The sequence below is a fragment of the Podarcis melisellensis genome (genome assembly GCF_964234715.1).
Source record: "Podarcis melisellensis genome assembly, chromosome: 5".
Classification (NCBI taxonomy): domain Eukaryota; kingdom Metazoa; phylum Chordata; class Lepidosauria; order Squamata; family Lacertidae; genus Podarcis; species Podarcis melisellensis.
Window position 1 is genome coordinate 80605781 of NC_138537.1, and position 27925 is coordinate 80633705.

General features: G+C 44.1%; 1 protein-coding gene and 1 long non-coding RNA gene across 16 annotated transcripts in view; one reads left to right on the plus strand and one right to left on the minus strand.

The window, feature by feature from the left end:
• LOC309371190 lies at nucleotides 1-27910 on the plus strand. 2 transcript variants are annotated; one of them, XR_014168862.1, is made up of 7 exons: nucleotides 1-95; nucleotides 4356-4392; nucleotides 5329-5568; nucleotides 6881-6975; nucleotides 13164-13342; nucleotides 26738-26838; nucleotides 27741-27910. It is a non-coding gene; the product is annotated as an uncharacterized lncRNA (long non-coding RNA). The 2 variants fall into 2 exon arrangements; XR_014168863.1 differs by lacking the exons at nucleotides 13164-13342; nucleotides 26738-26838; nucleotides 27741-27910 and adding an exon at nucleotides 11238-11337.
• Nucleotides 99-27925, minus strand: part of ZMIZ1 (zinc finger MIZ-type containing 1) — a 363974-nt gene continuing 336147 nt past the window's right edge. For 8 of the 14 annotated variants that reach the window (XM_081913513.1, XM_081913514.1, XM_081913517.1 and 5 more), the window contains 13 exons: nucleotides 25759-26046; nucleotides 24469-24651; nucleotides 21187-21361; nucleotides 19512-19698; nucleotides 16439-16649; nucleotides 15900-16005; nucleotides 15566-15726; nucleotides 15134-15201; nucleotides 14228-14296; nucleotides 13417-13664; nucleotides 11236-11402; nucleotides 5381-5629; nucleotides 99-3095 (listed from right to left, as the gene is read on the minus strand). In XM_081913513.1, coding sequence (XP_081769639.1) covers nucleotides 2988-3095; nucleotides 5381-5629; nucleotides 11236-11402; nucleotides 13417-13664; nucleotides 14228-14296; nucleotides 15134-15201; nucleotides 15566-15726; nucleotides 15900-16005; nucleotides 16439-16649; nucleotides 19512-19698; nucleotides 21187-21361; nucleotides 24469-24651; nucleotides 25759-26046 — 2220 coding nt within the window. In that variant the 3' untranslated portion in view covers nucleotides 99-2987. The remainder of the gene's footprint in view (nucleotides 3096-5380; nucleotides 5630-11235; nucleotides 11403-13416; nucleotides 13665-14227; nucleotides 14297-15133; nucleotides 15202-15565; nucleotides 15727-15899; nucleotides 16006-16438; nucleotides 16650-19511; nucleotides 19699-21186; nucleotides 21362-24468; nucleotides 24652-25758; nucleotides 26047-27925) is intronic. The other 6 variants (XM_081913518.1, XM_081913515.1, XM_081913519.1 and 3 more) reach the window with 4 other exon arrangements.

Here is a 27925-nt window from a genome sequence, read left to right on the forward strand (position 1 = left end):
AGTGGCCAATCAGGTGCCTATAGGAAACGCACAAGCAGGACATGAGGACGGCAACACTCTCCTCACCTGTGATTTCCAGCAACTGGTATTCAGAGGTATTTTTACTTATCTATTTTTTTTGCTTTTTCAATAAACAGTAGAACCGGAAGCTTTATTGCACTACTGGTGGGCCACAATACATGGCTACGACAAGGGTGTGGCATTCGGTTTAGAGCTCATAGATTGTGTGTGAGAGGCTTTTTAAACAATTAAGAATAATGCGTCAAATTATTAGCCTTAGCTGCTCATACAAATGATTTCATTGATTATGTAAATGATGCAGCAAAATGGTGCAGGGGGAAAGCTACTAAAATGAAAAAAGAAAATGCATTTTTAATGGAAGGAAGCTCTAGACTTCAGTGTCACAGTGGTGTCCCATCTCAGTTGTGCCACCATATAATAGTTGTGGCATCAGGTGTCCAATAATAAAGATCCTTTGCTATGTATATACAGGATAAGAAACTATATTCTGTACTGCTTTCCCCTCTTCTACGCATAGGCCAGCATCCTTTTCAGAGGGACGTAAGTGAGAGCCTTAGAAATAGCTTCTTTGCCTACAAAGCAGAAGTCTAGGGTGATACAGGTTAGGACAGTCACACTTCCTAGCTCATAACAATTTCTTTGCTGGGCTGCTGAGGACACTGGCCAGATGTAGAATATTTGTTGAAGAAACTGATAGGGCTAATTTATCAGAAGGAAAAATCAATGCTCCCTTAGTCCAAGAACCCTTTACAAAAAGGAAAAGAAAAGAAAAAAGACCCGCTCCCCCTGACTATGTATTTTAAAAACACATGTATATCCAGATCGTGAAAATGTTGAATATAATAATCAAAGACAATACTAAAATATTCACAAAAGGTATTTACAACAGCAATTCTTAAAATAATTGATCTTGCATAATGAACAGCGCTTCTCTTGAAAAAAGGAACAAAATAAAAACCTCAATAATAAGGGTGGGGAGGGGAAAGGTAAATGTAGGAACATCTCTACATAAAATGTTTACAAATTCAACACTCCTAACTGGAAAATAATATAAGAACTAAAACTGCCATTTCCTGTAATATCTACAGCAAGGTGCTGTCGACTAGCATATATATATAACAAGATGCAAATACAGCAGTGGTGGTAGATGCTAAGAACAAATGCTCAAAGAATTTACAAGCATGACTTTGGTGAGGAGAGCAAATTCAGAATGGAATGCACAGGTCATGCCATTCGCAGAGGGCAAGGTGGGTGGAGTTTACACACTGAAACCAACACGCAAGAGTTCCATCTGGCACAAAATCGAAAGCCTACTGCTGAAATCAAAGATGGGACTATTGGATTGGATTCCGAACAGAGGACGAAGCAATCAAGGTGTATTATCCACAAAAAAGCAATATTCTGTACACAGTAGGCAGAAGATGAAATGTTGGCCCGCAAGGGCAAAGTTGGCACACATGCACGTCTTAACACACAGGTACTATACAAAATTTATAAAGAGAGAACGACGGAGAGGACGCAGAAATGGGCCCAGAAGTGACTGGAAGCTCGTGCAGGAGGGAAGCAACCACATGAGAAGCACAAACACCACGGAAGCATTGTGGCACGAGAGCCTGCTGTACGGTGGTACCAAAGGAACTTACTGTTCCCGTGCCCATTATCCTTGGAAATCTATTTTTTGAAAAGAAGAGGGAAAAGGTCCTGGCAGCTAAACGATACAATAAAACTGAAAAAGAGAAACAAAAAGGCAGAGCCACATAACACAATTTGGAAAATGCAAAGCAAACCATCGGAGGGTGGGGGGAGAGATAAGGTGACTCTTATTGCAAACGTCTTCTTCAATTCTAAACAACTGTGAACAGTTTTCCCCTCTATCTCTCTCCCTGCCCCCAAATATCTTGAAGTGAGAGCTCTTTTTCTCCACACTTTTGCCTCATTTTCCTGTTAGAAACTGAGCAGTGATCTAACTTCGCAGGTTACAAAAATCGAAAGCTCTTGGTGATGGATCAACGATTTACAGTTTTTCTCTTCTCCTACTTCATATGTGAATATGGTCTGCCCCTTTTTAATAGCTGGCTGCTTTATTGTCACAAAAGGCAGGAATCTGAAACCAAATACCTTAAGAAGAAGAAAAACAGGGAAAGAGAAGGACAGAAGAAAACAAGGTGTCCACGTATCTGTTTCAGAGCAAGGTAACTACCCTTCCTCTAAGAATAGTAAAATAAAAAAGATTGCTACGATTTAGAAAAGCACGCTTGCCATACCCTGGAGATTCACTGGACTCTTCCACAATGGAGAAACCACTGTCTTAAGAAACAGATGCCTCCCTTGGCTGCATTTTGTATTTTTATCCTACTTGTGACATCTTTATTGGGTTTTTTGTGCTTTTTGGTATTTGTTTTATGTTTCTGAGTTTGTTTGGCTAGTCTAAATGTGCTGCCAAATAAGTTTTGTCCTTATTGTGTCCGACAGAAGTGTACTGGGAGAGGGAGGGAAGGAACATAGTGGAACAGACAATACAGCATTAGGGCAGGAGGGAGAGAGAACTTAATGGAAGAACACAAGTTGGAAGGACTTTCTGAAACTGGTCGCTTAGCATAGTTCTGTTGCCTTTCTTCCCTTGCTGAGACTGGTTTCTACTGGGCTGCTTCTCTCTAGGCATATCCCAAAACTCTTTTATCTCTCTGCATAATTAACAAGTGAGGTTTTCCACAGCTGCACAATTGATCTGTGAAGTAGAGTGGCAGTCTGTGAGGTCACCACCTTATTGTCCTCTTGCTTTTCCCCACCGCAGTTGATGAAGCTTGACTCAAGCAGTTCTGAGATGAAGTTAAGTAGGGAGTGTGCACCATTTGCTTAAGTTGTGAGTTTGTCCTTGTGAAAAAAGGGTGGCTTGGGATTCCTCACCGTGAAGCTACAGACTTGTCAAACAAGTGTGAGGTGTTGGGGACAAAACACAGAAGGCTTCAGTTGTTCTCAAAAAGAGAAAGAAGGTCATCATTGCTATTGCTTGGTAAGTCAGGAGGATCCAAGTATGAAAGTAGCTCATCTGGATTCGTGAGTTCTGGAAGCAGCTGGAAAAGAAAGAGGAAATTTTGAAGGCAGCATCATCACAGGCGTGAAGTAGCCGGCAAATGGCATGTTTTTCGCTCCACATTTGCTGGCAGATAAAGCTCTCAAAATGTATCTGTAAATTTTCTTGATGGGTAGAGAAAAGAGTCCTTTATATATGATAGTCAGCCCAATTACAGGAAGAATTTCCACTCCAGTGCTACATGGCTGTTGGCACTGCGATCCTCTATGGAACTGAAGCATTATATGGGCTCCTGTGCCAAGAAACGCAGGAGTGGCCCCCTCCCTACCATATAAAAAATTCTCTACACCTACAAAAAAATTGCATGTGGTGCGGGGAATCTAGCTCAAATCTCTCTCCCTAGCATGTTGCTTTGTATGCACAGGGGAGCTTTTCATGTGGCAGAGCATTCAAATATTCACTCCCACCTGAAAAGGTGCAGTTCAGTAATACACAGGGCTTCTGCCCATTTGTTTTAGCTCTAGGGCACTCTGACATGCCTTGTAAGTTATTTTGTGCCAAGGTAGTACTCAAGTGTGTGGCAGAAAGCCAAGATGAGGTGGTACAGCAGCCTCACAATATTATGGGCAGTTTTCCACTGTGGTCAGCGTATCTTTGTCAGCCACTCTTGAGAGCCTTTACAGGTGAAAAGCGGGTTAAAAATACTGCAAATAAATAAATATGGCATACAGATAATGCAGCACATTCTGTAAATGGCATCTATGAGCTATCACCGTTTGAAAAGGTTAGCATGTCTATAAGATGGTCTGTAGGGCCTTCTTTAAAAGTCACACACAAATATTCTGCATTTTAGTTTCAGCTATGATACTTCCTAGGAGAAAGTGTAAATACCATGTACAGTTTAATATGCTATGATCTCACAAACAATCCTATTGTTGGAAATTCAGAAATAGTTTGTTTATCCTTTGGGTTCTATTTCTGAAAAGGTTAAATTCCACAATCACTCGCCAACTAGTTAATATAGTTAAAAGTGAATCAATGCTGCCTGGTGTGACTATGTCCAGTTTAGTTAAAATAATGTGTTCCCTTTGAATCATCTGTACTGTACCTTACAGCAGTCCTGAAATACAAGAACAGATGTAAGTCAGATACCTGTTGAATGAAAATATTTCAACTCTGGCTTGACAGTGATTCAAAAAGGCTTGCAATTATAATTCATAGTGTTCTCTTTGGCCAAGGCCACAGAGACTGTAATTGTATAGTTGTCATAGCCTTCACCAACAATCTCATTTGTTTTCAGGGCACCCAAGTGACCAATATCCTTGGACAAGTAGAATGTAAGTTGATATGAAACTGTGTGGGTTTTTGACTGTAATGAAACCTTTGTATGGATGAGAATTCCCCACCCCACCCTGGCACACATTCTGGAGCACTTTTCTACAAAGTCTTTTGCACACATGGCTGCTTTTCTTCTCTTTTCTAAGAAGTCCTTCTTTTTGCAAAACCTGTTCCTTTGTTGCCTATAGCTTATTTTGTCCTAAATAGCAATAGAATGTATGGTTTTCTTGTGGACCAAATGGCATCTCCTCCTCCTAGGAGGGAAATGCATGGTTTCTATTGCTAGGTGCCAAACTACAGCACAACCTGGTAGCAAGCCTTACGATCTTAAAACACTAGTCAAGAAGGGAGAATCATTCAGATGTTCCCTTTCAGAAACAAAACACATTTAAAAATGGAAACTTATACAAGTATGCTCCCAGACTCAGCCACAGATTTCAACATTCTATGTCTGTTGGAAGAAAAATCTCTCTAACACTCAGCCCTTCAGCTTTTTAACAGCTGGATGGCCCAATAAATTATAGAACTATTCCATTCTTTTTGAAAATCAAGCCTGATGACATTTAAGTCTAAATAAATAATTATTTATTAAAGTGTTTTAAATAAATAAAGTAAGTAAGTAAGTAGCTGATTGCTCAGGGTAGTATTCAACTTCTAAACCCCATCCCTTTTTAAAATGTATGTTAGTCAGATAAGTGCTATATAAACATCAATAATAACTAAAATGTTTTGTGGCCTATTTCTCACACAGAAAGCTTGTTTTCCCCAAACCCGGCCCCTGCCTACCCACCCTTGCCAAGGGAAAGACACCACTAGCGTGACATGGAGTCTGAGTTGTCAGCTGTAGTGAAGAAATGCAAGAGACAATGCATAAAATGAGGGCATGTGCTATGAAAGCTGTTCCTTTCTTTTTATTTTTTTATTAATTCCTGCAGAAACTCAAGGCACATTCTAAAGCAAGCAGATGACAGAATGACACAAACTTACATCCAGTGAAGGCTCCGGCATATCAGATGTCCCCTGCCCACCAGCCTGACCTTCTAAGGCTGAGGAGGGGTTAAAGGCCAGGTCATTGTGTGGATGGTTGCTAGGAGCGGCCTGTGGCGGCTGCCGGGACGGCTGGGTAGGAGGACCGCTGTGATGTAATGGCTGCCCTGACTGGCTGCTGGGATGAGGTACGTGCAAACCTTGCTGCATGGAACTATGGGACTGATCAGTGCTGCCGGGATGAGGGATCTGCGGAGGAGGAAAGAAGCAGGAAAGGAAAAGTGAGGCTACATGGTACAAGGCTCAGAAATGGCAGGGGGAGGAAATAAAATCTTTGTCACTCTAAATTACTTTATCATTAATACAAAATGCTAGGCTTGGACAGGCGTTTACCGCCAGGGGGAAAATAATGTGCAGGATCATGAGCCCTCAGAATTTAGGAGGTGTCAGTAAAAATAAATAAATGCATGGGATAAAAGGTAGCTTGGTAGGGGACCAAAATTCTCTATCCAGATCCTGCCCTGAAATTGTTAGGATGGTGGAAAAGATGGAAGTATACATTTACTTTCATAACACAAATCTTAATCATCTGGGAGGAGAATGGCTTTCTGCACATTTCTTTGGAGTGGGCAAACTTAATCAGTTCTGCTGTGGTTTTCATTTAGTCACATCTGGGCAAAAAGGCATCCCCATCAAAGAAACAGCTCTTGACAGATGTTTCCACAGCAAATTCACCTTAAGCCAATTAAGGTACAGAAACTGAAACATGGCATTTCATGTAGTTCTCATAAAAATACCCTCCAGATATTGCTACTGGGCCACACACAGAGATTAATGAGCATGCATGTCTGTATCTAGTGAAACGTGTGTTTGTTTCCTCCTCTTGTCCAGGCCACCTTTTAATGCCAGAGCATGCCTTGCAAACTGACTTTAGCACCATGGAGAAAAATAAGTGCATGAATACTTTTAAAGGATGTCCCCTACTTCAGCTGACATAAAGATGCAAAAAGATAGCATGAGCACAAAAACACAATGCAAATGAACAGAAAGTGCAAGAATTCTAGAACAATAGAATAACTTCTCTAGGAAGAAGTTATTCAGTTGTCTATCAAAGAGATATCACTGGTGGCATTTACTCATTTAAGGGACCCAACCACTTTCAAAGACTAGGCGCTAAGATGGACTACTTGCTTCTTCCAACAAATCAATAAATTGAAAAGTGTTGGAAGTACGATGCTAAAACTGAGATCTGCATCCTTAGAGCAGCACCCATGTGCTTTGATATACCATGCTTGGTGATAAAAAAAGTGATACTAGGAAACAAACTGAAGTAGCAGGGTGGAAGTAGGTTTATATAACGCTGAAACTCAGTGCTTCACCAAATTATTTATTTTTAACAAAAACATAACCATATGAGAGTATTAGCTGCATACAAATACAGGGGGAAGATACATACAAATACATTGGCCAGTTTAGCATCAGTTCTTTTCTTCCTTACAGGTGTATGCTGCAAAAGTGAAGACTTCCATGCTATCAGGTGTGAGAGAAGGCAACGTGTGCTTATGCTTCTCCTTATTCCAAGAAGCCAGCTCCTGGTGAGCCATTTTTTTGCTCTCTACTTTCCAAAGGGATTTAAAAGAGCACAGAGGCAAATAGCCTCATTGTACATGCAGACATCTCTAAGACAGCAACATTTAATTTGCCAGTTTCGTTTGGGGTATATAGAACCGTGGTCTGCAACTAATCCTGTCAAAGGGCCACAACTGCATGGGTGGGAAGATGCAGGGGATCATGCCTTCCCTACAAATGGCCTGCTGTTTTGTTTTTGTTTTAATCTCCCTCTTTCCCCTCAATATGTAAAACAGGAAGTTGAGGGGGAGAGGCTGTGAGAGATGGAAAAGTTAAGTTGTCAGTTTCCATGCTTCCTTCTGCCATCACCTTCCCTTTTGATTTCCTTATGTGGCTGTGCCAAAGGAGCAGGCTCGTAAATTGGCCCTCCCTCTATACTTGGAGGGGGAGTTCAACGGACCTATAGCTTTTCCTTCATGCCTCGCCCTGCCTCTCATACCTGAGGAAGTCAAAAGGGAAGGGTGATAGCAGTGGGACCTCACATCAGTACAGAGAGAGGGAAGAATACAAAAAGTATATGCTATCATTTGAGAAGGCACACATGGGCCAATACCCCATATTACAGTACACTCCAAAATGGCCTGCTACTTAGATCCTTTCCTTCCCAGCCAAGGCTGGAAACTGAGGAATCGGGCTTCTGCACTTGCAGAAGCAGGAAGATAAGACATTTCCTTTACTGGTGACTAATCCACCAGTACAGATGCTAATAGGCTGGGAAGTTTTTTAACTAACTAACACTGGGTAAAGAACATTTTTGGAAGGGCAGAGTAGTAGCACTTCATAGTTTTTTTCCTACTAGACCCCCAAGATATAACAATAAGAGCCAGGTGTAAAAGACATAGTCGGAATTAAGCAGGGTGCCTCTGAGCTCTTTCTGAATCTAAGGTTTTGTTTTCAGGAAATTAACAGAAAGGATAGCTTTCTTCATTTTATTAGCTTGATATAAGTAGAAGAAATGGGCTTGTTCTTGTTGAACGTTTGGGAGTGAGACATTCTTGCTGATCCAGTGCAGATTAGGCCTGGGTGATGTATCGCCCAGGACTGGTTTGAGGGCAGATCGCAATGGTGGCTGAAACTGCCACTGCTTCCGAGTCCCTCTCCCTTGGCGTGCTGGGTGCTGATAGCAGAGGGACGCAGGAGCGGTGGCGGTTTCCCAAAGATATACCACTGAGTGAAGCTGCTATCACAGTCTGCCCTACCGGCACAGAGGGAGAAGCAAGCTGCATCGGTGAGGCGTGATACAGCTTGGCTGAGGAGTGTGCCACTGCCCTTCCTTCAGCCAAGCAGTTTGACGGAGATCCTGACCACCACTGGCTTGCACAAGGGGTGGGGGCTCCATTAAAGTGCTCCTGCTCACCAACTGAGGGAGCCCCATCCTTTTCCTGCTCACAGATGAGCAGGAAAAAGATGGAGCGCCCTCAGCTGGGTAGCGGGTTGCTTCGTGTCCCCCAGCAGCCTAACGGAGCCTCCAGCTTGTGCAAGCTGGAGATGGGGGGGGGGGCTCCCTTAGACTTCTGTGCCAAGGCAGCAGGTCTCCCCTTGCCTCACCCGGGAGGGTGGGCTAGGTCTTTCCTTCTGGGGGAAGGCAGCCAGGCAGTGCAGAGGCTGCTGGGCCCAGCACTTGCTAGCCCTGCTCCACAAGGCGCAGATAGAGTGGCTTGCACCCTGTGCCTTGAGGAGTGGTGGTGATGCTGTGGGCCAGAGCCTGACAGGTGTGCACTTGGCTGCAGCCACCTGGCTGATTCCCTCCATCCCCAGTGCCAGGAGCAAGCTGTACTGGCCTCAGCTCCTGGCCAATGCAGCTTGTTTCTCCCTCCGTTCCAATATTGTGATGTTGAAAAGCTGACATCGCCCAGCCCTGGTGCAGATCACCAACAGATTTACCAGTAGGCAACTATCTACCCACTAGGGCTGGGCGATGTTGAAACAAGGTGCATCGGCCCCAGCTGACGAGGCGCTGGGAGAAACTGCCTCAGCTCTCACGGTGGGAACTGAGGAGCGTCTTGTGGGCTGGGGACAATGCAGCTGGCCCCAGCCTGCTGCTTAGCTGGGGGGCAGAAAGCCCTGGCTTCCCAGCTGAGGGACCCTGACCTGGAAACTGCGCTTCCCTTGACAGGGAAGTTTAGAGGAAGCTCACCTCCGCATCAGAGCCCTGCTCTGCCTGGCTGCCTTCAGGCAGTGCTCCTTTCCCTGTTGAGGGGAGCACAGCCGTGCATCCCTCAGTAGAAGAGTGTGGTGGAGCCTGCACCTCCCTAGCTGAGCAGCCCTGATCCAGCTCCTGTGCAAGCAGGAACTGGGTTGGAGATCTCTCAGCTGGGAAGCAGGAGCACTTTAATGGAGCCCGGCAGCTACAAGCCACCAGCAGGTTGGGGACTCTGTAAAACTGCTTGGCTGAGGCAAGGGCAGCAGCGCACACCTCAGCCAAGCAGTTTAAAGAAGTGGAGGGAGGAACAAGCTATATTGGCACCTCAGCCAGGCAGCTTGTTTCAATCTCTGCTGCTATGAGGGGCAGACCATGGTGATGGTTTCACTCAGCCGTACAGTGGTGCCCCGCAAGACGAATGCCTCGCTAAACGAAAAACCCGCAAGATGAAAGGGTTTTCCGATTTTTAGCAGCTTCGCAAGACGAATTTCCCTATGGGCTTGCTTCGCAAGACGAAAGCCCATAGGGAAATCTCCGGGGACAGCGTGAAGCGCAGCGCGCCTTCTCCTCTGTTCCCGGACCTGTCCTAAGGCTTTCGGTGGGAGGTCCGGGAACAGAGGACAAGGCGCGAAGGTCTTCTCCTCTGTTCCCGGGGCTTTCGGTGGGAGGAGGGTTTTTCCTCCCCACCGCCAACATTCAGAACAGCATTCTGAATGTTGGCGGTGGGGAGGAAAGCCCTCCTCCCACTGCAAGCCTTCAGGACAGGTCCGGGAACCGAGGGGAAGGTGCGCAGCACTTCTCCTCTGTTCCCGGACCTGTCTTGAAGACTTGCGGTGGGAGGAAGGTTTTCCTCCCCACCGCCAACATTCAGAAGGCTGTTCTGAATGTTGGCGGTGGGGAGGAAAAACCCTCCTCCCCCGCCAGCCTTCATTAGAGTTCCCGCCTAGGCTGCGGATAGCAGCCTGCTGCCCCGCGCGCTGTTAAGTAGAGCGCCCCTCGCGCGGGGCAGATATTCGCCGCTTGGGGAGGCCTGCAGGGGAAGTCCTGCAGGGCTCCCCAAACTGCGAATGTCTGCCCCGCGCGAGGGGCGCTCTGCTTAAGAGCGCCCCTCGCGCGGGGCAGCAAGCTGCTATCCGCAGCTTGGAGAGCCCTCTGGACCTCTTCTGAAGGCGGGCGGGGGGCAAAAGTCTTTGTCCCCCCTGCCTGCCTTCCCGGGGGCTTTTAAATCGCCCCGGGCAGCGGAGAAGTCTCCGCTGTCCCGGGAAGGCAGGCGGGGGGAAGCAAAGACTCCCCCCCCCCGCCGGCCTTCAGAAGAGGTCGGGGGACAGACTGTCCCCGGACCTGGTCTGAAGGCGGTTTCCATAGGAACGCATTGATTGATTTTCAATGCATTCCTATGGGAAACCGTGCTTCGCAAGACGAAAAACTCGCAAGCCGAAAAGACTTGCGGAACGAATTAATTTCGTCTTGCGAGGCACCACTGTATATCACTGAGGAAACCACTGCCACTTGAGTCTCTCTGCCTCCAGCACCGGCAGCTTGTTTCTCCCTCAGCTGGGTGCTGGAGGCAGAGGGACTCGGTGGCGGTTTCACCAGTGATATACAGCTGAGTGAAACCGTCATTGCGGTCTGCCCCTCATACCGGTCCTGGGCGATCTATCACCCAGGCCTACTGCCCACTCCTGTTCTAGGCAGTGTAGGGCTCCTTTGTGTGACTCACAATCCCAAAATTTAGGAAGGCCTGATATTTATGCAGAACAGATGCTTAAGCGAAAACAGCTTATTTTTATATTACCTTGTATCTTGACATTACAGTAAACATTTACAGTGCTTGTTACTGGCAGATGTAGTTAAAGTGCAGGTGATTCTCGAAACAAGGTTTCTTCAGAAATCCATGATTGGTTTAATTTATTACTGACTGATTTAACATTTCATGTTTTAAAATTATGCCATTGTTCTTTATGCTAGTGTAGTAGTTTTGCTTTTAATAGCTGTCAGCTACTTTGAAGAAGTAGCTGGGCATAATTTTTTAAAAATAATTCATTATTTCACAAAGAAGAAACTGAGAAATTCTATTACTTACAGGGTCCTGCATGGGGTGACTTAGAGGCTTGTCAAGAGCTGCCATGTTACTGGGCATGTCTGGAGGGTGTGACAACTGAGGAGGCCCATGCATGAAGTCATTCATAGAAGTTCCACCAGGATTCCCGTGTGGAAAATCAAAATTGCTGTGACCTTGGTAACTGTTACCTAGACAGCAGAAAGAGAGGGAGAGTTACTTTAAAAGAGTACTTCAAATCCACACCTTTACCCAAATACACAATGTGATCGTTGTACAAAAATAAGAGATAAGAGCTCTTTATATGGAAGTTAACATGATTGCCTCTTCATAGTCTAATATGTATTCTGACACACACATTATATAAGGAAAATATATAATAAATAAACCGTTGACTTGTAATGTGACTGCTCGCCTAACAAATGATTTCTTTGGAATACATTGTGTTCAAAAAGCGGAACCAGCATGTGTCAGTTAAAAAAAAAAAGTTTCAAAGGCTGCTTGCTCAGGCCATCTAATAAAAATGAAAATATAAGGAAAAATGGGATGGAGAAAGAGATGCAGACAAAAACATAAACCCCACATTTAACACACACTGAGATATATTCAGCAGTGTCTTTATCCCCTCTTCCCCTGTTACTACTCCTGACCTGGCCAACTGTCCCTCAAACCTATGCTAAAGGTCTGGGTCTTTTTTCTTTATTTCATTACTCCTTGAGCATCTCAGTTAAATCTCTTAACTGCAATGGCAGCCCTTGTGGTTTAAATGCTGTGAACTAGGAACAGAACTAAAACTGCTAAGTTATTTCACATAAGCCACTGAACAGGATCATGTTGAGCTTTGAAATAATAGGGCAGCTTTGCAGCTTGCCCAGAGGGGATACAGTTTTGTCAACTGAAGAGCAGCAGCTTTACAACAGACAAGCCAAAACAGAGTTTGATGGGACTTGAAGCATCTGCATCATTTGCTTTCCGGCACAAGCTCAATTTGAGGAGAAATTTAATCTCGGAGGAACAGAAGTCATTAGCTGTGTAAGACTATTTCTTGGGGAAGCGGAGGCTTTGATCTGTCATGTAAATACAGCAGAGCCTTGCTAATTCTCACTTTGCTAATCCGCAAACCGGCTAAGGCTGCCATCCCTTGCATGCTGACTCGGGGGTGCACCCCACTGAACGCAGTGGGGTTGGCTTCTAAGAAATATACATATGATCAGGTTGCATGTCTTGCAGAGCTTAGCAGCCCCCACCCCCTTCCTTTCGCAGCACTGATTTAAGAGCAGGAAGCTCTTGTTACATGTCTCTTATGTACACATCACAATTTTCTACAAGTTGTAACGCAGTATGCTGAAATGTGAAGGTTAATGATTAAGTCTAAATCACCCGTGTGAAACTTGTTGATTAAAACCTTGCTCCATGATGCTTCTCTGTGGGGACCAAAGATCAGCAGGTAGAAAGGAAGGATGGCAATTTTGCTTAAACCCTGTCACTAAGCTTTTTTGCAAAAAAAAAGTATTTGTATTGATTTTTATTAAATATGCAAGAAATCATTACTGGAATTGTAAAGGCACACATTTCCTTAAATCATCTGGAACAATCAGACAACATGAAAGGAAGAAAAATAAACAAAAACACGCTCCCATTTCATACCATCTATTTTGCTGCATATACCTCAACTCTCACCAACCTAGTGCCCTCCTGGCGTTTTGGGCTACAGCACCGATCAGCCCCAACCAGCATGACCAATGGTCAGGAATGACAAGCGCTGTAGTTTGAAACATCTGAAGGGCACCAGGTTAGTATGTATGTGCTTCATAAACCAGCAGATAAGCATCTTCTGCACTTCTCTGCATGCCTGCACCACTGTAGAATCCTTTAAAAAATTGCATCTGATGCTTACTTCTTTTGTGACACATGGAAGTTCTCAAATAGCTCTATCTCCCCTCTCCCCACAGCAACATCAAGCCATTTTTCTCTTCGCTGTGTAATCTCCCTTCCAAACCATAAACAGAACACCTGTGATCCCTGTCACTCAATTTAAGGACTGCCTACTGTTCTACCAATAGGATGCTTCACCAACCTGTTTCAGATCAACTGCCTGGAAGAGGAAGATATGCTCACAACTGCTTCTGAGGTGGGCAGTAGATGGTTAGTGGCAGATACTGTTTGATAGATGCAAACACACATACTCAAAACATTTAAACCCACCTTGGTTACTGTATTCATTGGAATTGTTGCTGCCGGGTGGAGGTGGGATTGAGGGGTAAGGTGATGGGCCTGGACCCAAAGCTGCAATCATCTCCATCACATTAGGCATGATCATCTGGCTGGGACTCATGGTTTTAAACCTCTTGGAAGGCATGCCGTCTGGATCATCTTTGATGTGAATGTCTGACTTGATTGGGACAGGCCTCCAGCTGCACGTTGGGTCAATTGTGACTTCCTCAAACTCTGAGCTATAAAATAAAAGAGGTGCTCCACACTACAGTGTCTCCTTGATAATGTACACACACCCACACACCCCAGTAGAAGTTGCGATTCTTAAATTAGGTCCACAAACCCATTATCTGAAAAGCTCTGCTTGGATGGTTCAGAACCAACAAGCATGTCTGTTTACCCAGACAAATCCACAGCAGCATAAGCTTCTTTGTATAGCCTTGCAAAACTAGCTACGCTTTTCTTGTACTTTCATCTGCAAGCCACTTCTCTCCTTGGCCACTTAATAGGACTGTCATTGATGGGGTGAGGTTGTTAACAGCAAGTTAAATACAAAGTCACTTTACTGGGCCAAGCAGGCAGCAGATGTGCCACAAGTATAACCCACAGTAGACCTGCTTTGGATTTGAAGTGGCCAATGCCTATTTATTATTTCAGTTTGTTGTCTGTCTCCTCCTAGCTCAAAGACCTAAAGCTTAATTGAGTTCTGCACTTAAAATCAGTGCCCAGAAAAAACCTCCAGAGTAGAACAGCATCAAAAGCAAAGGGATTGCACATTTTCCAATGGTAAAGTTGCACTTACTTTTGTATAGCGTTCAAAATGCCCCACATATACTGGTCAACCTCCAGGCCCTCCAGCAGAGCTGTTTTACTGGAAGAGAAGATGGCATATTTATTTACAAACATGGGCACACACATGTTCATGACGCTCTGTAGAACATATCTGAAAGTCCGTCCCCTGCCTTGAAGTACTTACAAGTAATATTTTTTTCTAATTCTCATAATCTGAATTTAGATTGTATTTACATGGAGTTCATTTTGGTGTGGACTGTGAAGGGATTTAATCAGTAATTCTCAAACAACATCACTTGAGGTCTGTAGAGTGTGCGCACTTGTGAAATTCTAAGGAGGGATTGGTGCCTGAGACAGGTGGGGTCTTTTCCCAATCAAAGCAGAAGGAGACTGAATTTTCCTGGTAGTGGACCTTACTAATTCATGTTGGATTTGGAGAAAACTATCAAATCACAGCTTCAGAATTTGCAGAAAGGGACAGTCTTAGGTTAAGACAGAGACTGAAAACATCTTCAGAGAACCTTTCCCATATCGGCATGCTGCTATGGAACCCTTGTACATCATAAAGGGTTCTGCAGAATATGTAATGGCACACAATTCACACAGGAACACTACTGTACATTTTACGTCCTCAATAATTTCGAGCCATTCCCCCCCCACAGGGATATCAAAGGAAAAGCCTTTATGCATTCCAAACCATTTGCTCTTCAAATGTCAAATGGGTCATCTCTCATAAAAAAGAAAACACACACCCTGAATTTTTAAAGTGGCATCTCCTATTTTTCTCTACGTTTTCATGCATCTTATTCAATCATCTCTTATTCTTCCTCCTCTTAAAACATATAATCTCAGTGGTTGCAAAAAAAAGTTTTTTAAAAAATTCTCACTGCAACTTATATTGAATAGCCACACTTACTTGCATACAGGACACCTCCACGTCCCTCGTTCACAGTTCAGCTGCAAGTAGGATTCCAGATCAAAGCACTGTAGAACAAGAAGTCAGTGATATTAGCTACACAACTCTACTTTCAAATTGATTACTACTAATAATAAATTTCAAGTTCCTTGGTAATTAATAACAAATGCACTAAGGGATGAACAAAGAGGACTCATTGGAATTTATGTTCATGCTAAATTTATACTATTCTGAGGATTACTTTGAATTTGTGATCGACCAGGAAAGAGAAGCCCACACCACCCATGTATGGTGCTCCATTAGGGGCTTGATGGTTCTCCAGATTTTGCTGGGGTTTGCTGCGTGCTGTCAAGTGCTTGGCAGGCCACAATGCACGTTCAGCTGTCACAAGATGTGCAGGCCTGCATCAACAGGACAGAAGAAGGCATTCACCTGTACATGTTTGCAGTCGTGGCCTCTTGCCGGAAGCTGGATCCGCCGGAATGTGATCGGACACTTCAGGGACACTTTGATAGCTGTCTGCTCCACTCCGTCCTCACCGTTAAGAGTTGCATTGCCAGAGGAGGCTGCCACGCTGCTAAAATTCCTCTTGACTGTTCAAGAAAGATGGCGTAAGGGGGTGAGAATACAATAAATACGGGGCACCATCTTAACATTGCTGCATGAATTCTGTGCCCCGTATAAAATTCCCGAGACGGAATTGAGTTTCAGCCCTACATTTAGCTCATTCTATGAACATAAGCAGAGAACATACCACTCTACTCACTTTTAGTGATACAGTGCTCGGCTGGAAGGAGGCGTTTCTTTAGTAAGCCCTGAAGTACAGAGCGCACTGATGGCCGGTGTACTAACTGCAATACGAACAAATGTGACTGTGGGGGGAAAGGAAAGAGTCAAAATTAATTCATCTGTGTGGGGTACATCTGCCATTAAACCAATCAGAGATCCTGGCTTTGGGTACTATATTGCATGGTGGAGAGGCAGCTACACAAAAAGACACAGCTCCTACCTTTAGGAATCCTTCCACCCGTTAAGATCATTAGGGAAAGCACAGTAGTTCAAATTCACCCCAAGAGATGCACTCCACTGTCTCTAGAGACAGATGGACGCCAATGCCACCTCCCACCAGCCCCAGTAAATGTGGCCATTGACCAGGGATGATGAGAGTGCAGTTTAGCAACATCTGAAGGGCCTTTCCTACTAGGGATCTGATGGAACACTGCATCATACTAAAAGCAATAGCACATTTCTTTTTATGCAGCCAAACCACAGAGTCAGCAGCCGCAGCAGGCCTGGTGTACTTACACAACAGCATGCTGTGACGGTAATTTGAATGGTGTTTCTTCCTGGCTGACAGACGTGCTTTAGATGCAGCGGTTTATGCGATGTCTTGTTGTCGCCACGTTCAATGGTAAGCGGAGTTGCGTTGACGCTGACCTGGACTGATGCTGGCCAGTTGGTGTTCATCTGTCTGTCTTCATGGTGATAGCACTTGAACTGTAACTCCAAGTCTGACCTGTTATGCAAGGCGTATGTTTCGGTTGGCATAGGCAACTTCTTTTCATACAACTGGGGCAAATGTCCATTTCCCCTTGTTTTTGAAAGCCATGGATACATTTTTCTGCCCCCTTAATTTGTTTTGTGCAACATGATACTGTTTTAAATTATTTGATAAATAAGCACATGATACACATCTTGTATGGGCTGGTTATTTACATAAGGAAGAGTGTGGTGTTACATATTTTGAGAGTAGTAATAATATCGATACTTTACAGTTCAATACGACTTTTCATATGGTTGACCTCAAAGTGCTTTACGCAAAGGTGGGCTTCTAAGCAGCAGAGAGGGGGAAAGGTGCGGTCAGGAAGGTCCTCAAGAATTGGGATTTAGAAATGAGAAAGTAAAATGTGTTACCATAATCAAAGAGTAAATAGACAGTCTCATCCTGCCTAAATCACATTCCCTTCTGTTCACCAGAAAGCAACACTAGAAAGGTGACCAGCAGAAAATAATAGACCCAAAAGTAAACACCATGCAGCAAGCACAAGCAGCAATCCTTTCCTGGTTGCCAGTTCAGTGTTTATTGCGAAGAAACACAGGCATTTAAACATGTGTGGTCCAATCACATTTGATAGTTCCACAGGTGTTTTTATCATTTAAACTTGGGCACATCTTCTGCCTGCTTAAAAAGCTACGTTGTGAATCAGCCCTGAAATGCCACTAAACATGAGTTTGCGTAAGGTACAAGTGCTCATGGCATTCTCTCACTCTGCTTTAGAAACAGGGAAGAAAAACATAGGAAGGTTAAAGATGAACTGAGATTTCATTTTCTCCTAATGTGCTGAAGCATCCAGAAAGAACCGGGATTACCTGTTGAAAGCTGAAAAGGAGAGCTGAAGAATTTGAAAGATGGCAGACCAAGACAGCAGAGTCTAGAGCTCTGCGATTCCCGAATTCTGGCACAGCCAGGAGGCCTTTGGAGGCTTTTGCTTTCTGCTGCTCTTAAATGCAGCTTGGTGCAACCAAACTGGGACTTGTGGTGCTGAAACAAGCCAGCTTAATAACCCGTGGCCTGAAGCTGGTATGAATGATGTTGACTCCAGCCAGGATTTAAAGCAGGAATCCTGGTTTGAACAAAATGATAAGCTGCACTTAAAGGAATCAGAAAGGAGAAGTTTCTGAAGTCCTCCTGGTTACACCTGATGGGATGAGGGAGATTGTGAGCCAAACACCTACTGTGACTTGTGCAGAAGCACAACCGATCAGTGTTGGTTTTGGATCCATGCTAGTGGCTATGAGCCACTATAAAGCCAGTTGCAGCTCTGGCCCATCTGTGCCTTCATCAAGGGTTGTCCTCCTCCCCACTTGGCTGCCACACAGTGGTGACAGTGTGTCCTGCACACATTGCCAGTGGGCCCCATCATACATTTGGCTCCCTAAAGAACATATGTTTGGCAGGCATAACAAATCCATAGTCCCCTGAAAGGGTGGGCTGAAGAGCAAAGGTGTATTGGGTTGGGGGTTTTCCACAAGAGCAAATTCCAATCAGATCTCAGCCATATGGTGCTTGTATAAACATAAGACAAGCAGCTTGAAGTAGAGAGCCAGGAAGTATTGGTTTTTTTATATGTTTATGGAAATACAATGGGTGGAATGTTCTTTAGTTAGCTGGCTAGAATGGGACCTTTGAGTGAAGGGCAGGCTATAAATAACTGAATTAAATATATGTTGTTATTTATTAAACGTTTTAAGAGTATTTGGCATACTTATAAATTATATCTACTAGACTGTTTTTGTCTTACCATTGTGAGCTGCTTTGAGTATTGCTGTGTATGGTAAAGTGACCAAATAAAGCACAACCAACAAAACAATAATAAACATAATAAAGACAGTCTCAGCTACGGTTTCATGTCACTGTATCTCTTGCCACTGACAGCTGGTGTGTAATTATGGAACAGCCTCTCCATGGAGGCTTACCAGGCAACACTTGTGCTGGAAGCTAAGACCACCTTATTTTCCCAGACTTTTTATTTTTGAGAGCCAAATTTTGATAAGACTGGTGTAACGGTGCTGTGCTATATTTTTAGGCTATTATGCCGGGATGGGGTTTTGTTTTTGTTTTTTGTTAAAAGGCTTTGAGGTGTCCCCCCTCCCCAAGGTATGCATGCCATTAATACTTCATGTGTATCCAAAGCAAATCTGGTTGCCACCAAGTGTGGAGCTACTCTAAGACACTCAAAATCCTAACGCTTGGGTTCCTGGTCTGCCAATCTTAGTTATTGTGCTGCTATTATGGTGGCTGTTAATATATGTGCAATATTAAGATTAAAGCAATAAAATTGTTTCCATGGTGTTCTGTGCTGCCTGGATAAGTTGTGCAAGCTAAGAAGATGGATGTGTGTGTGTGCTCTCTCTCTGAACAATAGATGAGTGAACCACCACCGTCAACTTAAATTCTTATTTTTTTATGTCCTCACAAGAGAATTAAACACAATGTTATATTGGCATAAATTATTTCCAAGAGAAAAGTTGCATGATGCATAATAAAATCCTGCTGCTATAGCAGAATCAGCTAGAAGCCAAATACTTCAATTTTAGGAAACATCTCCACCAATCTTCTTTCACCTGTTCTCAGCAAAGGGAGAGAGTCAGGACTTGTCTTAAAGGTTGTATTGTTGTCTGTTAGATTTCTGAAGGAAGTGTGTACATGCTTCCGAACCACTGATTTAATACAGTCTGGATGTCAGAATGTGACCCTACTTCCCAAGGCAAAATAGGTTACAGCCTCCCCACCCAGCCACCAAAGGAAGAGAGCATCTCGCCTGCTATTTTGTTCTCGAGCCTTCAAGGTCTGCCCCGCGCCACTTCACAAACCTACCTCCACATTAGCGTCTGATGCACCGTGGGCCGTAGGTGAAAGACATGGTTGCTGACCGCCAAATTGTGTTCCAGCCGGAAGGGCTCTAATACGACCCCGTCTCTCACAGGGAACGTCAAGCGCAGTTCATCGTTATGGTTGGCTGGGATCGAAGAGGGAGAGAAAGTGTGAACTTTCCCTTTAGCATCTGCAGTGCAATAACAACGCATATATTTATACTGGACAATATGACACGGCTCACTGATCTTTTGCTGGGCTGATCTTACGGCCTATTCTGGCATTACCCTTCCACGCACATGCATGCAGTGAGACTGGGCTCACCCGCACCAGCCTTGCCCCTCTTGACTCCTCTCACCTTGCCTATAATGCAATGCTCAAGTTGGGAGTTCTGTGTTTATTTGAGAATCTGCTATATCTGACTTTACCCATCCTTTGCTAATAACTGCAAACCTCCCCCCCCCCCCCCCGCTTTCATCTTCAGAATAACCCTGTTATATTCCCTCTCTCCACTGCCCAGAGCAACCCTGTGGGGAAGGTTAGACTGGGACACCATGACTGGCCAAAAGTCACCTAGTGAACACTGAGACTCACTGGTTTCCCCAGCCATAGGTCTAATCTGTTACACCATGCAGACTCTCAGTCACTTCCCTGCCTTGAGGTACAGAACTTGCTGTTGTATAGGGCAGCGAAAAAAGTTTACAGGTTTGAGCTCACTGTGCACAGGGATGGGGAAGAAAGAAGTAATGTCCTAGTGACCCTGAGGATGAACAGCCTGTTGCCCCTGGGCCTCAGAGAATTTTATCACAGTCCCACAGGTTTTGGCTTCTAACCCCAAGATCTTCTGCTTTCATGTTAAATGATAAATCTAGTTTTCCAGCCCATATGACTACAGAGGTACCTCTAGTTGCATTCCACTCGTGTTACGGAACAGCACCCCGAAATGGATTAAGTCCGCAACTAGAGGTACCACTGTATAGAGATTTGTAAATATGCAGCAACAGTCAAACTCCTAGGTAACAAATACCCCGAGAATACAAATGAAAACAGTGTTTTAAGAGGCTCTTTGGACGTTACATTCCTTCAGGATTGTCGCTTGGCAGAGTGACTTGCACCTTGCAGCCAAATAGCCAAGATCCTACAGTTACTTGAATACGGGATTCCCCAAGGTCAGGGGAGATCCTGCATTGGCACAACTGTGGGACTGCCTAGCATGGCTGTGTACGTCTTCCTATAGTGGCAGGGGTGAGAGCACCTGAGAACCTGGCCCAGTATCACCCAAGGAGACTTTAAATAAGGCAAATAAAGGAATATATAAGTTGGAGGGGGGAATCCACCCTCCATTTCCCATTGCTGTACACTGCAGATCTCTTCCTCCATTATGACAATTTCAGCCTGATTCTATCTACTTTTATCCAGAAATAAGTTCTACTGATTTTGATTAGGCTTGCTTCCAGACAAGTATGCCAAAAACTGAAGCATTTATGTTTTCTTCTATTTAGTAAACCTTTCGTAAGGCTGCCGGTCACCCCATGTATCAATGGGCAATCAACATTTCTGTCTAGAAGGCAGCAAGCGGGCTGGTATTTACCGAGCAAAGTTTCTGTGACATGCAGTTTGTGGAAAGGAGAAAACGGTTACGGGAAAAACTTTTGAGGAAGCTTCATTTGCTACTTACTTGGAGGTGGTGGTAAAGCATTGATATTTGGTTTAATGTCAGGTGGGAATGGCGGTTTGACATCTTGATTAGGGGACAGGTATGGAGGAATATTGCTCCCTGGAGTCATAGGTGGTGTGGGGTTTCCTGGAACAGGTGAGTGAGGGTAATTCGCCACAGGAACAGGCCTTGATGGCTGCAAAATGGTAATTGCAATTGAAAAGAGAAGAGAAGAAAATTATTGCAAGTGCCCCACAGCAGTGGAATGTGAACTAAAACACCAGGCGATGCGAACATAGAAGTATTAACACAACATGCAATGACACAGGGAAGGTCTGTACAACTCTTGATCCACCATGTCAAATGAAGCCCACCAGCCATATGTGGTAGCCAACCAGGGACTTAATCAACACCCTATTTTGCTGCCTGCCTGGGATACTATAGTGCCTACATTTAAAATAGGAAGAAGCAACAGCTTCTGGCTGGCCACAATACAAAGCTGATGAGCGCACTTTGCTTGGTAGATTAAGCCATGCAAGCCTAACACAGGGAGATCTATAATTTGAGAACATTAGGACTTCCTGGCAGCTCTTGTCAAGCTGAGAAAGCTATTGCTCGAAATGTCACTGTAATCACACAATTACATTTTCTATAAGTAACAACCGCAAAACAGTTAAGAAGCGGGCCTCCAAAACGGTGAAAAACAGGAACACACTGAGGGGAAATAGAAACAGAAGTCTGGTGAGTGGAATTATAACCACAAAGTCCTGATAAGCTGAGGCAAAGTCTTGCAACAAAGAAATGGAAACAGAAAAAAGTCGGCATTTTTAAAATGGAAGGAGATTCCCCTGTTCAAAGAGGGAAGGTGCTCACGAAGAAACTCGCAAGGAGGACTCCGAGGAAAGGATGGCACCACTCAAGGGAATAACACACAAATGAGAACATAGAAGGTGGCGGCTGTTAAAATGGCACACCCCCGCAGTCGAACAGAGGCAAAGGTAATAAACTCATTGTCTCAGAAAGTACGTCCATCAAACCCATCACAGAATCCAACGCAACAAAGCTAATACATTCCAAAGAAGCATACCAACTGGGGAAAATATCCTGAGGAGAGTGGGGAGCCAGCAGACAAAGAATTGCTTCCAAGTGGGCAGGAAAACAAGCTGGTGGATTCCAGGAGAGCCAGCCCTCAGTTAATCTTTCCTGCCTTTGACCACACGGTGGAGCCATACCCCTTGGTGATTACCTTCATTACCCAATGAGAAATTGCAGCCGCTGCCTCTCAAAGTTTAGTTACAAATTACTGAACACTTTGACCTTATTATGCTGTTTCCTCACTCCTGCCACCATCGTCCAGTGATGTGGGTGTGGAAACACATGTACTACACAAAACAAAGCTGGAAGGAAATAACTCAGTATGGAGTGAATGTTTTAGCAACTCCTTGGTCCTTATAACTTGTGGTTCTATGGTCAGTGGTCTCTCAGATTAGTTATTGTTACTTTTTACGCAGAAACTGGCTAAATGACTCATTGGCTCAGCATTGTAAAAAGCTCAACAACTTAAACCCTAAACAAAGTTCAACAACTTCAATCCTAAAAAAAGCTCTACAACTTTGGAGTAAAAATCATAAAAAAAAGCTCAAGAACTTCAATCCTAAAAAAGGTTAACAACTTTGGTTGGCCCTTCACTTCATCACATCTGGCCCTCTTTGATTAAAGTTTGGACAGCACTGGTGTATGCTGACACCAGACAAGTGGTGGAAGGAAAACCAGTCTCCCCTAAGCCACAGTTAGTTGGATGGAAGCAATGCCTCTCGGGAGTCATCCTGGTACTCTTTTGTATGTTTTACACCTCACAAAGGGGAATGCTTTCGGCCAGGGGGTGCTAACCTGAGGCCTTGCAGATGTTGCAAGACAACAATTTGCACCATCCCTGACTAGAGAGGGGGAGAAATTCACTTCAGTTCCCATTTAAAAGTGACATTTCCCAATTCACCCTTTCAGAAACAATGTCAGGACTGGAAGAGCAGCATCAAAATTTCAAAATTTGCATGCCTCTGAATTTTGAAATGCAGTTCTCCAGGCAAGTAACGTGTAGAAAAGTGCATATATCATGAGTGCAACATACATGAATGCATTATATTTGGGGAAATTGTTTTGGGAGTCCAGCAGCATCCAGAGAGAGGAAGGATGGTCAACTCTGCTTTACCCTCCAACATTCTGCATGAAAATAGGGACATTTGAACGGGGTGCTCCTATGTTCATGAGGAATGTTGATAGTAATTCCTGGTGGGGCAGAGACAACCAGTGGAGATGGAGGCCCTTTGGTAGCAAACCTTCTGCTCATAATGGTCAATGAAGCACCAGAAGGAACTTGGAAGAAAAGCATTGCATTGCCCAGGAATTATCTTTGATTCATCATGACTCCCAGACAGCTTTGATGCTCCATCATCCCATATGCAGAACCATGTCATCAAATCCATTCCACACTGTAGTACATGGCAGAGAGAAGTGGCGAAATGGTTCAACATCACTGGGCTGGTGCATTTTACACCAGGGCTACTGTTGTCCTTACTATTTTAGAAGTGTTCTAGGACATGGAAACTTGACAGATAATTGTATGGTATCACTCCATTTCTTAAACTCACAGATATACAAACAATGCTGGCAAATATACAGATAAGCAACAGTTGTTTTATGAAACTTGAGAAAAAGAGATACGAACTTAAGTCAACTGGAACTTACTACATTTCAGGGTGGCCCAGCTTTTCATACCAAGTAGGCCACAAGAGTACGTGGACAGGGAAACCACAGGCCACATGCATGAACGGGGGGGGGGGGGGGGCGCGAGGGCACGAGGCAAAAATATGACCCTCCCCTCCAGCCCTTGTGCTGACTTCCCAAAGCCAGGAAGGCAAGGCACCAGACTTTGGGAAGGAAGCAACAGGCTCTTGCAGGGTCCTAGAGCCTTCTACCTTATTCCCAAAACTGGGAAAGCACTAACTGGGCTTTGGGAAGGAGACGGGAGGACTCTAGGACCTTGTCAGAGCCTCATATCTCCTTCCTAAAACCCAGCACCTTCTTACAAGAAAGGCATCAAGGGCTGCCAAAAAGACATTGAGGGCCCATTTAAATTAATGGCCCTCAGTCGTGTTCATTAATTTCAGTGGGTCTAGTTTTAAGTAAAATCTAGTTGAATATAGCTCCAAATAGTCAACTATACTTATTTACAGAATTCAGAATGGAGCTTGTGAACTCCGATTAATTCCTAAGAGACGGAGATCAATGAAGGATCACTCTCACCTTGTAATACTGTCCCATGTTGACCGTTGGAGGAGGATATTGCCCTGTGTTCTGCTGGTTTGGCATCCTTTGTCCAGGGTAGTTGGGAGATGTCAGGGGTCTGGGAGGGTTGGGAGTTGGGTACTGACCAGGCTGGGATGGAAACTGGCTATTTGGTCCATACTGCTGGTTTCCATAGTTTGGCTATTTTGTAAAAAAGGGAAGGCAAATTAGAAAGTGCACCTCCAGCTGAATGCAACTGATCTCCCTATGTAGTGGAATCGACTTCAAACAAAAAGGATCACAAGCAAATGGTTTGACTTCATTATACCTTGGCTGACACTTTCAAATGTTAGTGTGGTAATTAAAAACCTAAATTGTTTCATTGCCAGGCTCTGCTGAATACTAGCAAGTCCCATCAGCCCAATCGGAGTGCTCAGGCCAAGAAAGTGATGTTTCTGGTGGTTTTAAGTGTAGGGCTTAAAAGAAACATTGATTTATAAAAATGGGATAAAATCCGGTCAAAGCGGAGCACTTTAAAGTAAAATTTATGCCCACAATAATGAAAAACTTCCTCAAATTTCTCTCACTGAATTCAATGGGACTTAAAAGTGCTTAACTCTGATGTGGACTGTTCCTATTATAAATGATGAGGCATAATTTACTCAACATCAATTATATATTTTACAGCACCACAAAAACACTGATTTTCAGGAAAGGCAGTATAAAGCACATATAAATCTTAATAGCAGTGCACAGTCTGGAGACCTAAAATATATAACCATATATATCGCTGTGGAGTTGTATGCCTCACAGAGTAAATGAAATTACCATCAACACACACCCAGCCATGTATTACATTTCAGTGACTGGTGCATAAACCATGTGTGAGTTTTTTTGCAAATTATCTATCATCCATATTATGAAATACTACTACTACTACTACTAATATCTGTACGCTGCCCATCTGACTGGGTGGCTTCCAACATATATATATAAACATAATAAAGCATGACATGTTAAAAGACCTCCCTATATAGGGCTGCCTTCAGATGTCTTCTAAAGGTTATGTGGTTACTCATCTCCTTGACCTCTGACGGGAGGGCGTTCCACAGGGTGGGTGCCACTACCGAGAAGGCCCTCTGCCTGGTTCCCTGTAGCTTCACTTCTCGCAGTGAGGGAACTGCCAGAAGGTCCTCAGTGCTGGATCTCAATGTCCAAGCTGAATGACGGAGGTTGGCCACACTCCTTCACAAACACATCATCTGTACAGCATGCATAAGAGCAGGAGAAGCCTCTGCTGCTACTCACCTCTCCTGGATACGGTCTCTTCATGGCCTGCATAGGCAAAGACTGGGGACGCGGGCCAGGGTAGGCTTGCTGTGGCATCCTTTGCCCGTGGTTGAAGGGATTCATTCCAGGCGGCCTGGGCTGGTTCATGCCCATAGGTGGCCCACTCATACTGGAAGGCGTCATGCCCGCTCCCATATTGGCAGGGTTCATGCTGCCTGGCATGGAAGCCGGGCCACGGGGGCCAGGCTGGTTCATGAACTGGCTGTTGTAAGCCTGAGTTGGACCCATCTGGAAAGAGGAACAAACCTTCAACAGAAGAAGAAAAAAGAATAAAATGCGACATGCATTTAAAATGGGAGGGGGAGCCAAGTTGAAGGGAGTCGGGGATATGTCGCATTTTAAAATCAGCAAATGGGGAGGGCGGTAGCATTCCTCCGCCTCTATTTCTGCTTGCGGCAGGTGTAACTGGAATTCTAAAAGTGACTAAAAAGTATGCAAAAGTTAGTAGGTTTCTCAGAGCCATGGGAACTCCATGTTGTGGCCTGCAATATATGTTATATACTTCTATTTTTTGTTCTGTGGTACTTCAAAATAAACTCATAATAAGTATATGTTGTACACTTACTATGAGTTTATTTTGAAGTACCACAGAACAAAAAGTAAAGGAATGGACCACTACCTACTATAGTTGGGTTTTTCAAAAGGGATAAAGGGATAAAAAGTCATGAGGTAAGTTTTGGGAGCAGAACCTGAGACATTCTGCATGCAAACCATGTTCTCTATCACTGACCTTCCCCCATTCTTGGAGAATTGCCTCCTCTTACTTTCCTCCATTTACTCCTATGCTCTGCATCCTGTGTCATCCCATAAGAGGACCCATACTCTTATTCCAACAATTGTGTTGCCCAAATCTGATTGATAGTCCTCCCTCAAGTCTCTTTCCATCTCCTTCAGAACCTCTTTATGCTTTTGCCTAATAGTCCTTCTGCACCGACAGGTTTTCACAGCTCTTCTGGATGTCATTGGCTTTGCTGCTCTGATGTCACAGAGCAACTCGCCAGCTGAGTGCTTTAAAGGCTACACAATCTAAATTTTGAGGTACATAATCAAAACTCTCTTAAACTGAATTGCTTCATCTAACCACTAACTTCCAAAGACTTCTTTGTCGGTGCGCAACACTTGAATGGTCTCCAAGAAAAGACATTGAACCCTTCTATTCATGTATGTGTTTAGAGATGAAAGGGAAGAAATGCTACTGCTTCTCTTATAGGTCAGGTGGTTGTATTTTAGAATAAAGGGCTCAGGAGCAAAGGTCTAAGACTGGCTTACAGGGTGAAATAGATCTCTAAGGTAAAGAAAACATAGCTCTGGTGCAAAACTTCAGGCCAGCCATCAAATGCATACAAGAGACGTTCTCTCTCTTGCTTAATCATAGAATTATAGAGTTGGAAGGGCCCCAGAGGATCATCTAGTTCAGCCCCCTGCAATGCTGGAATATGCAGGTGTCCCATACAGGGATCAAACCTGCAACCTTGGCATTTTCAGCACCATGCTCTAATCTAGGTATGAACTTTTTATTTCTCAGGCCTCTCTTCCAGGACCCTAAATGAGTCTAACACTTAAGATACAGGTGGTGATACTTTTTTTTCCACTAGAAAGGGGAGCTTCATAGGTTTCCAAGTAAGTAAGTTCCTGGTGGTGAGCTAGAAAGCTGCAAAAAACATTGGGTTCAAAGAGTTGCTGAGCAACCAGAAGCTGGGTGTGTTAGCAGCAAAGATAGGCCAACTATAATAACCAACATATATATTCAGGAACATTTCTGCCCCTTTAATTCTTTGAGATATCTAGAGAGGGCTTTGCTTCAGACTCCTTTCTTTTATGATGCAAAATCTTCAGAACACGGCTCTTTGGGGTAGCCTTATTTATAACTCTAGAACCAACATCCCAGAATGTTCCAATTGTGACTGACAGTATATTTAACTTGTCAACCTTTTTTCCAGAAAGGGTGATTAATGTACCGGTATTTAAGAATTAAAGAAAACGAAGGAGCATTTCCATCCAGCAATCACCTGCTTCTTGCATATGCAGTACATTCCAGAAAACGGGCCAAGTTTTTGTAACTTGAAGTTACCAATTATACCTAAAGCATAATAAAGGGGAAATGACTCTATGCATGATGGGAGTA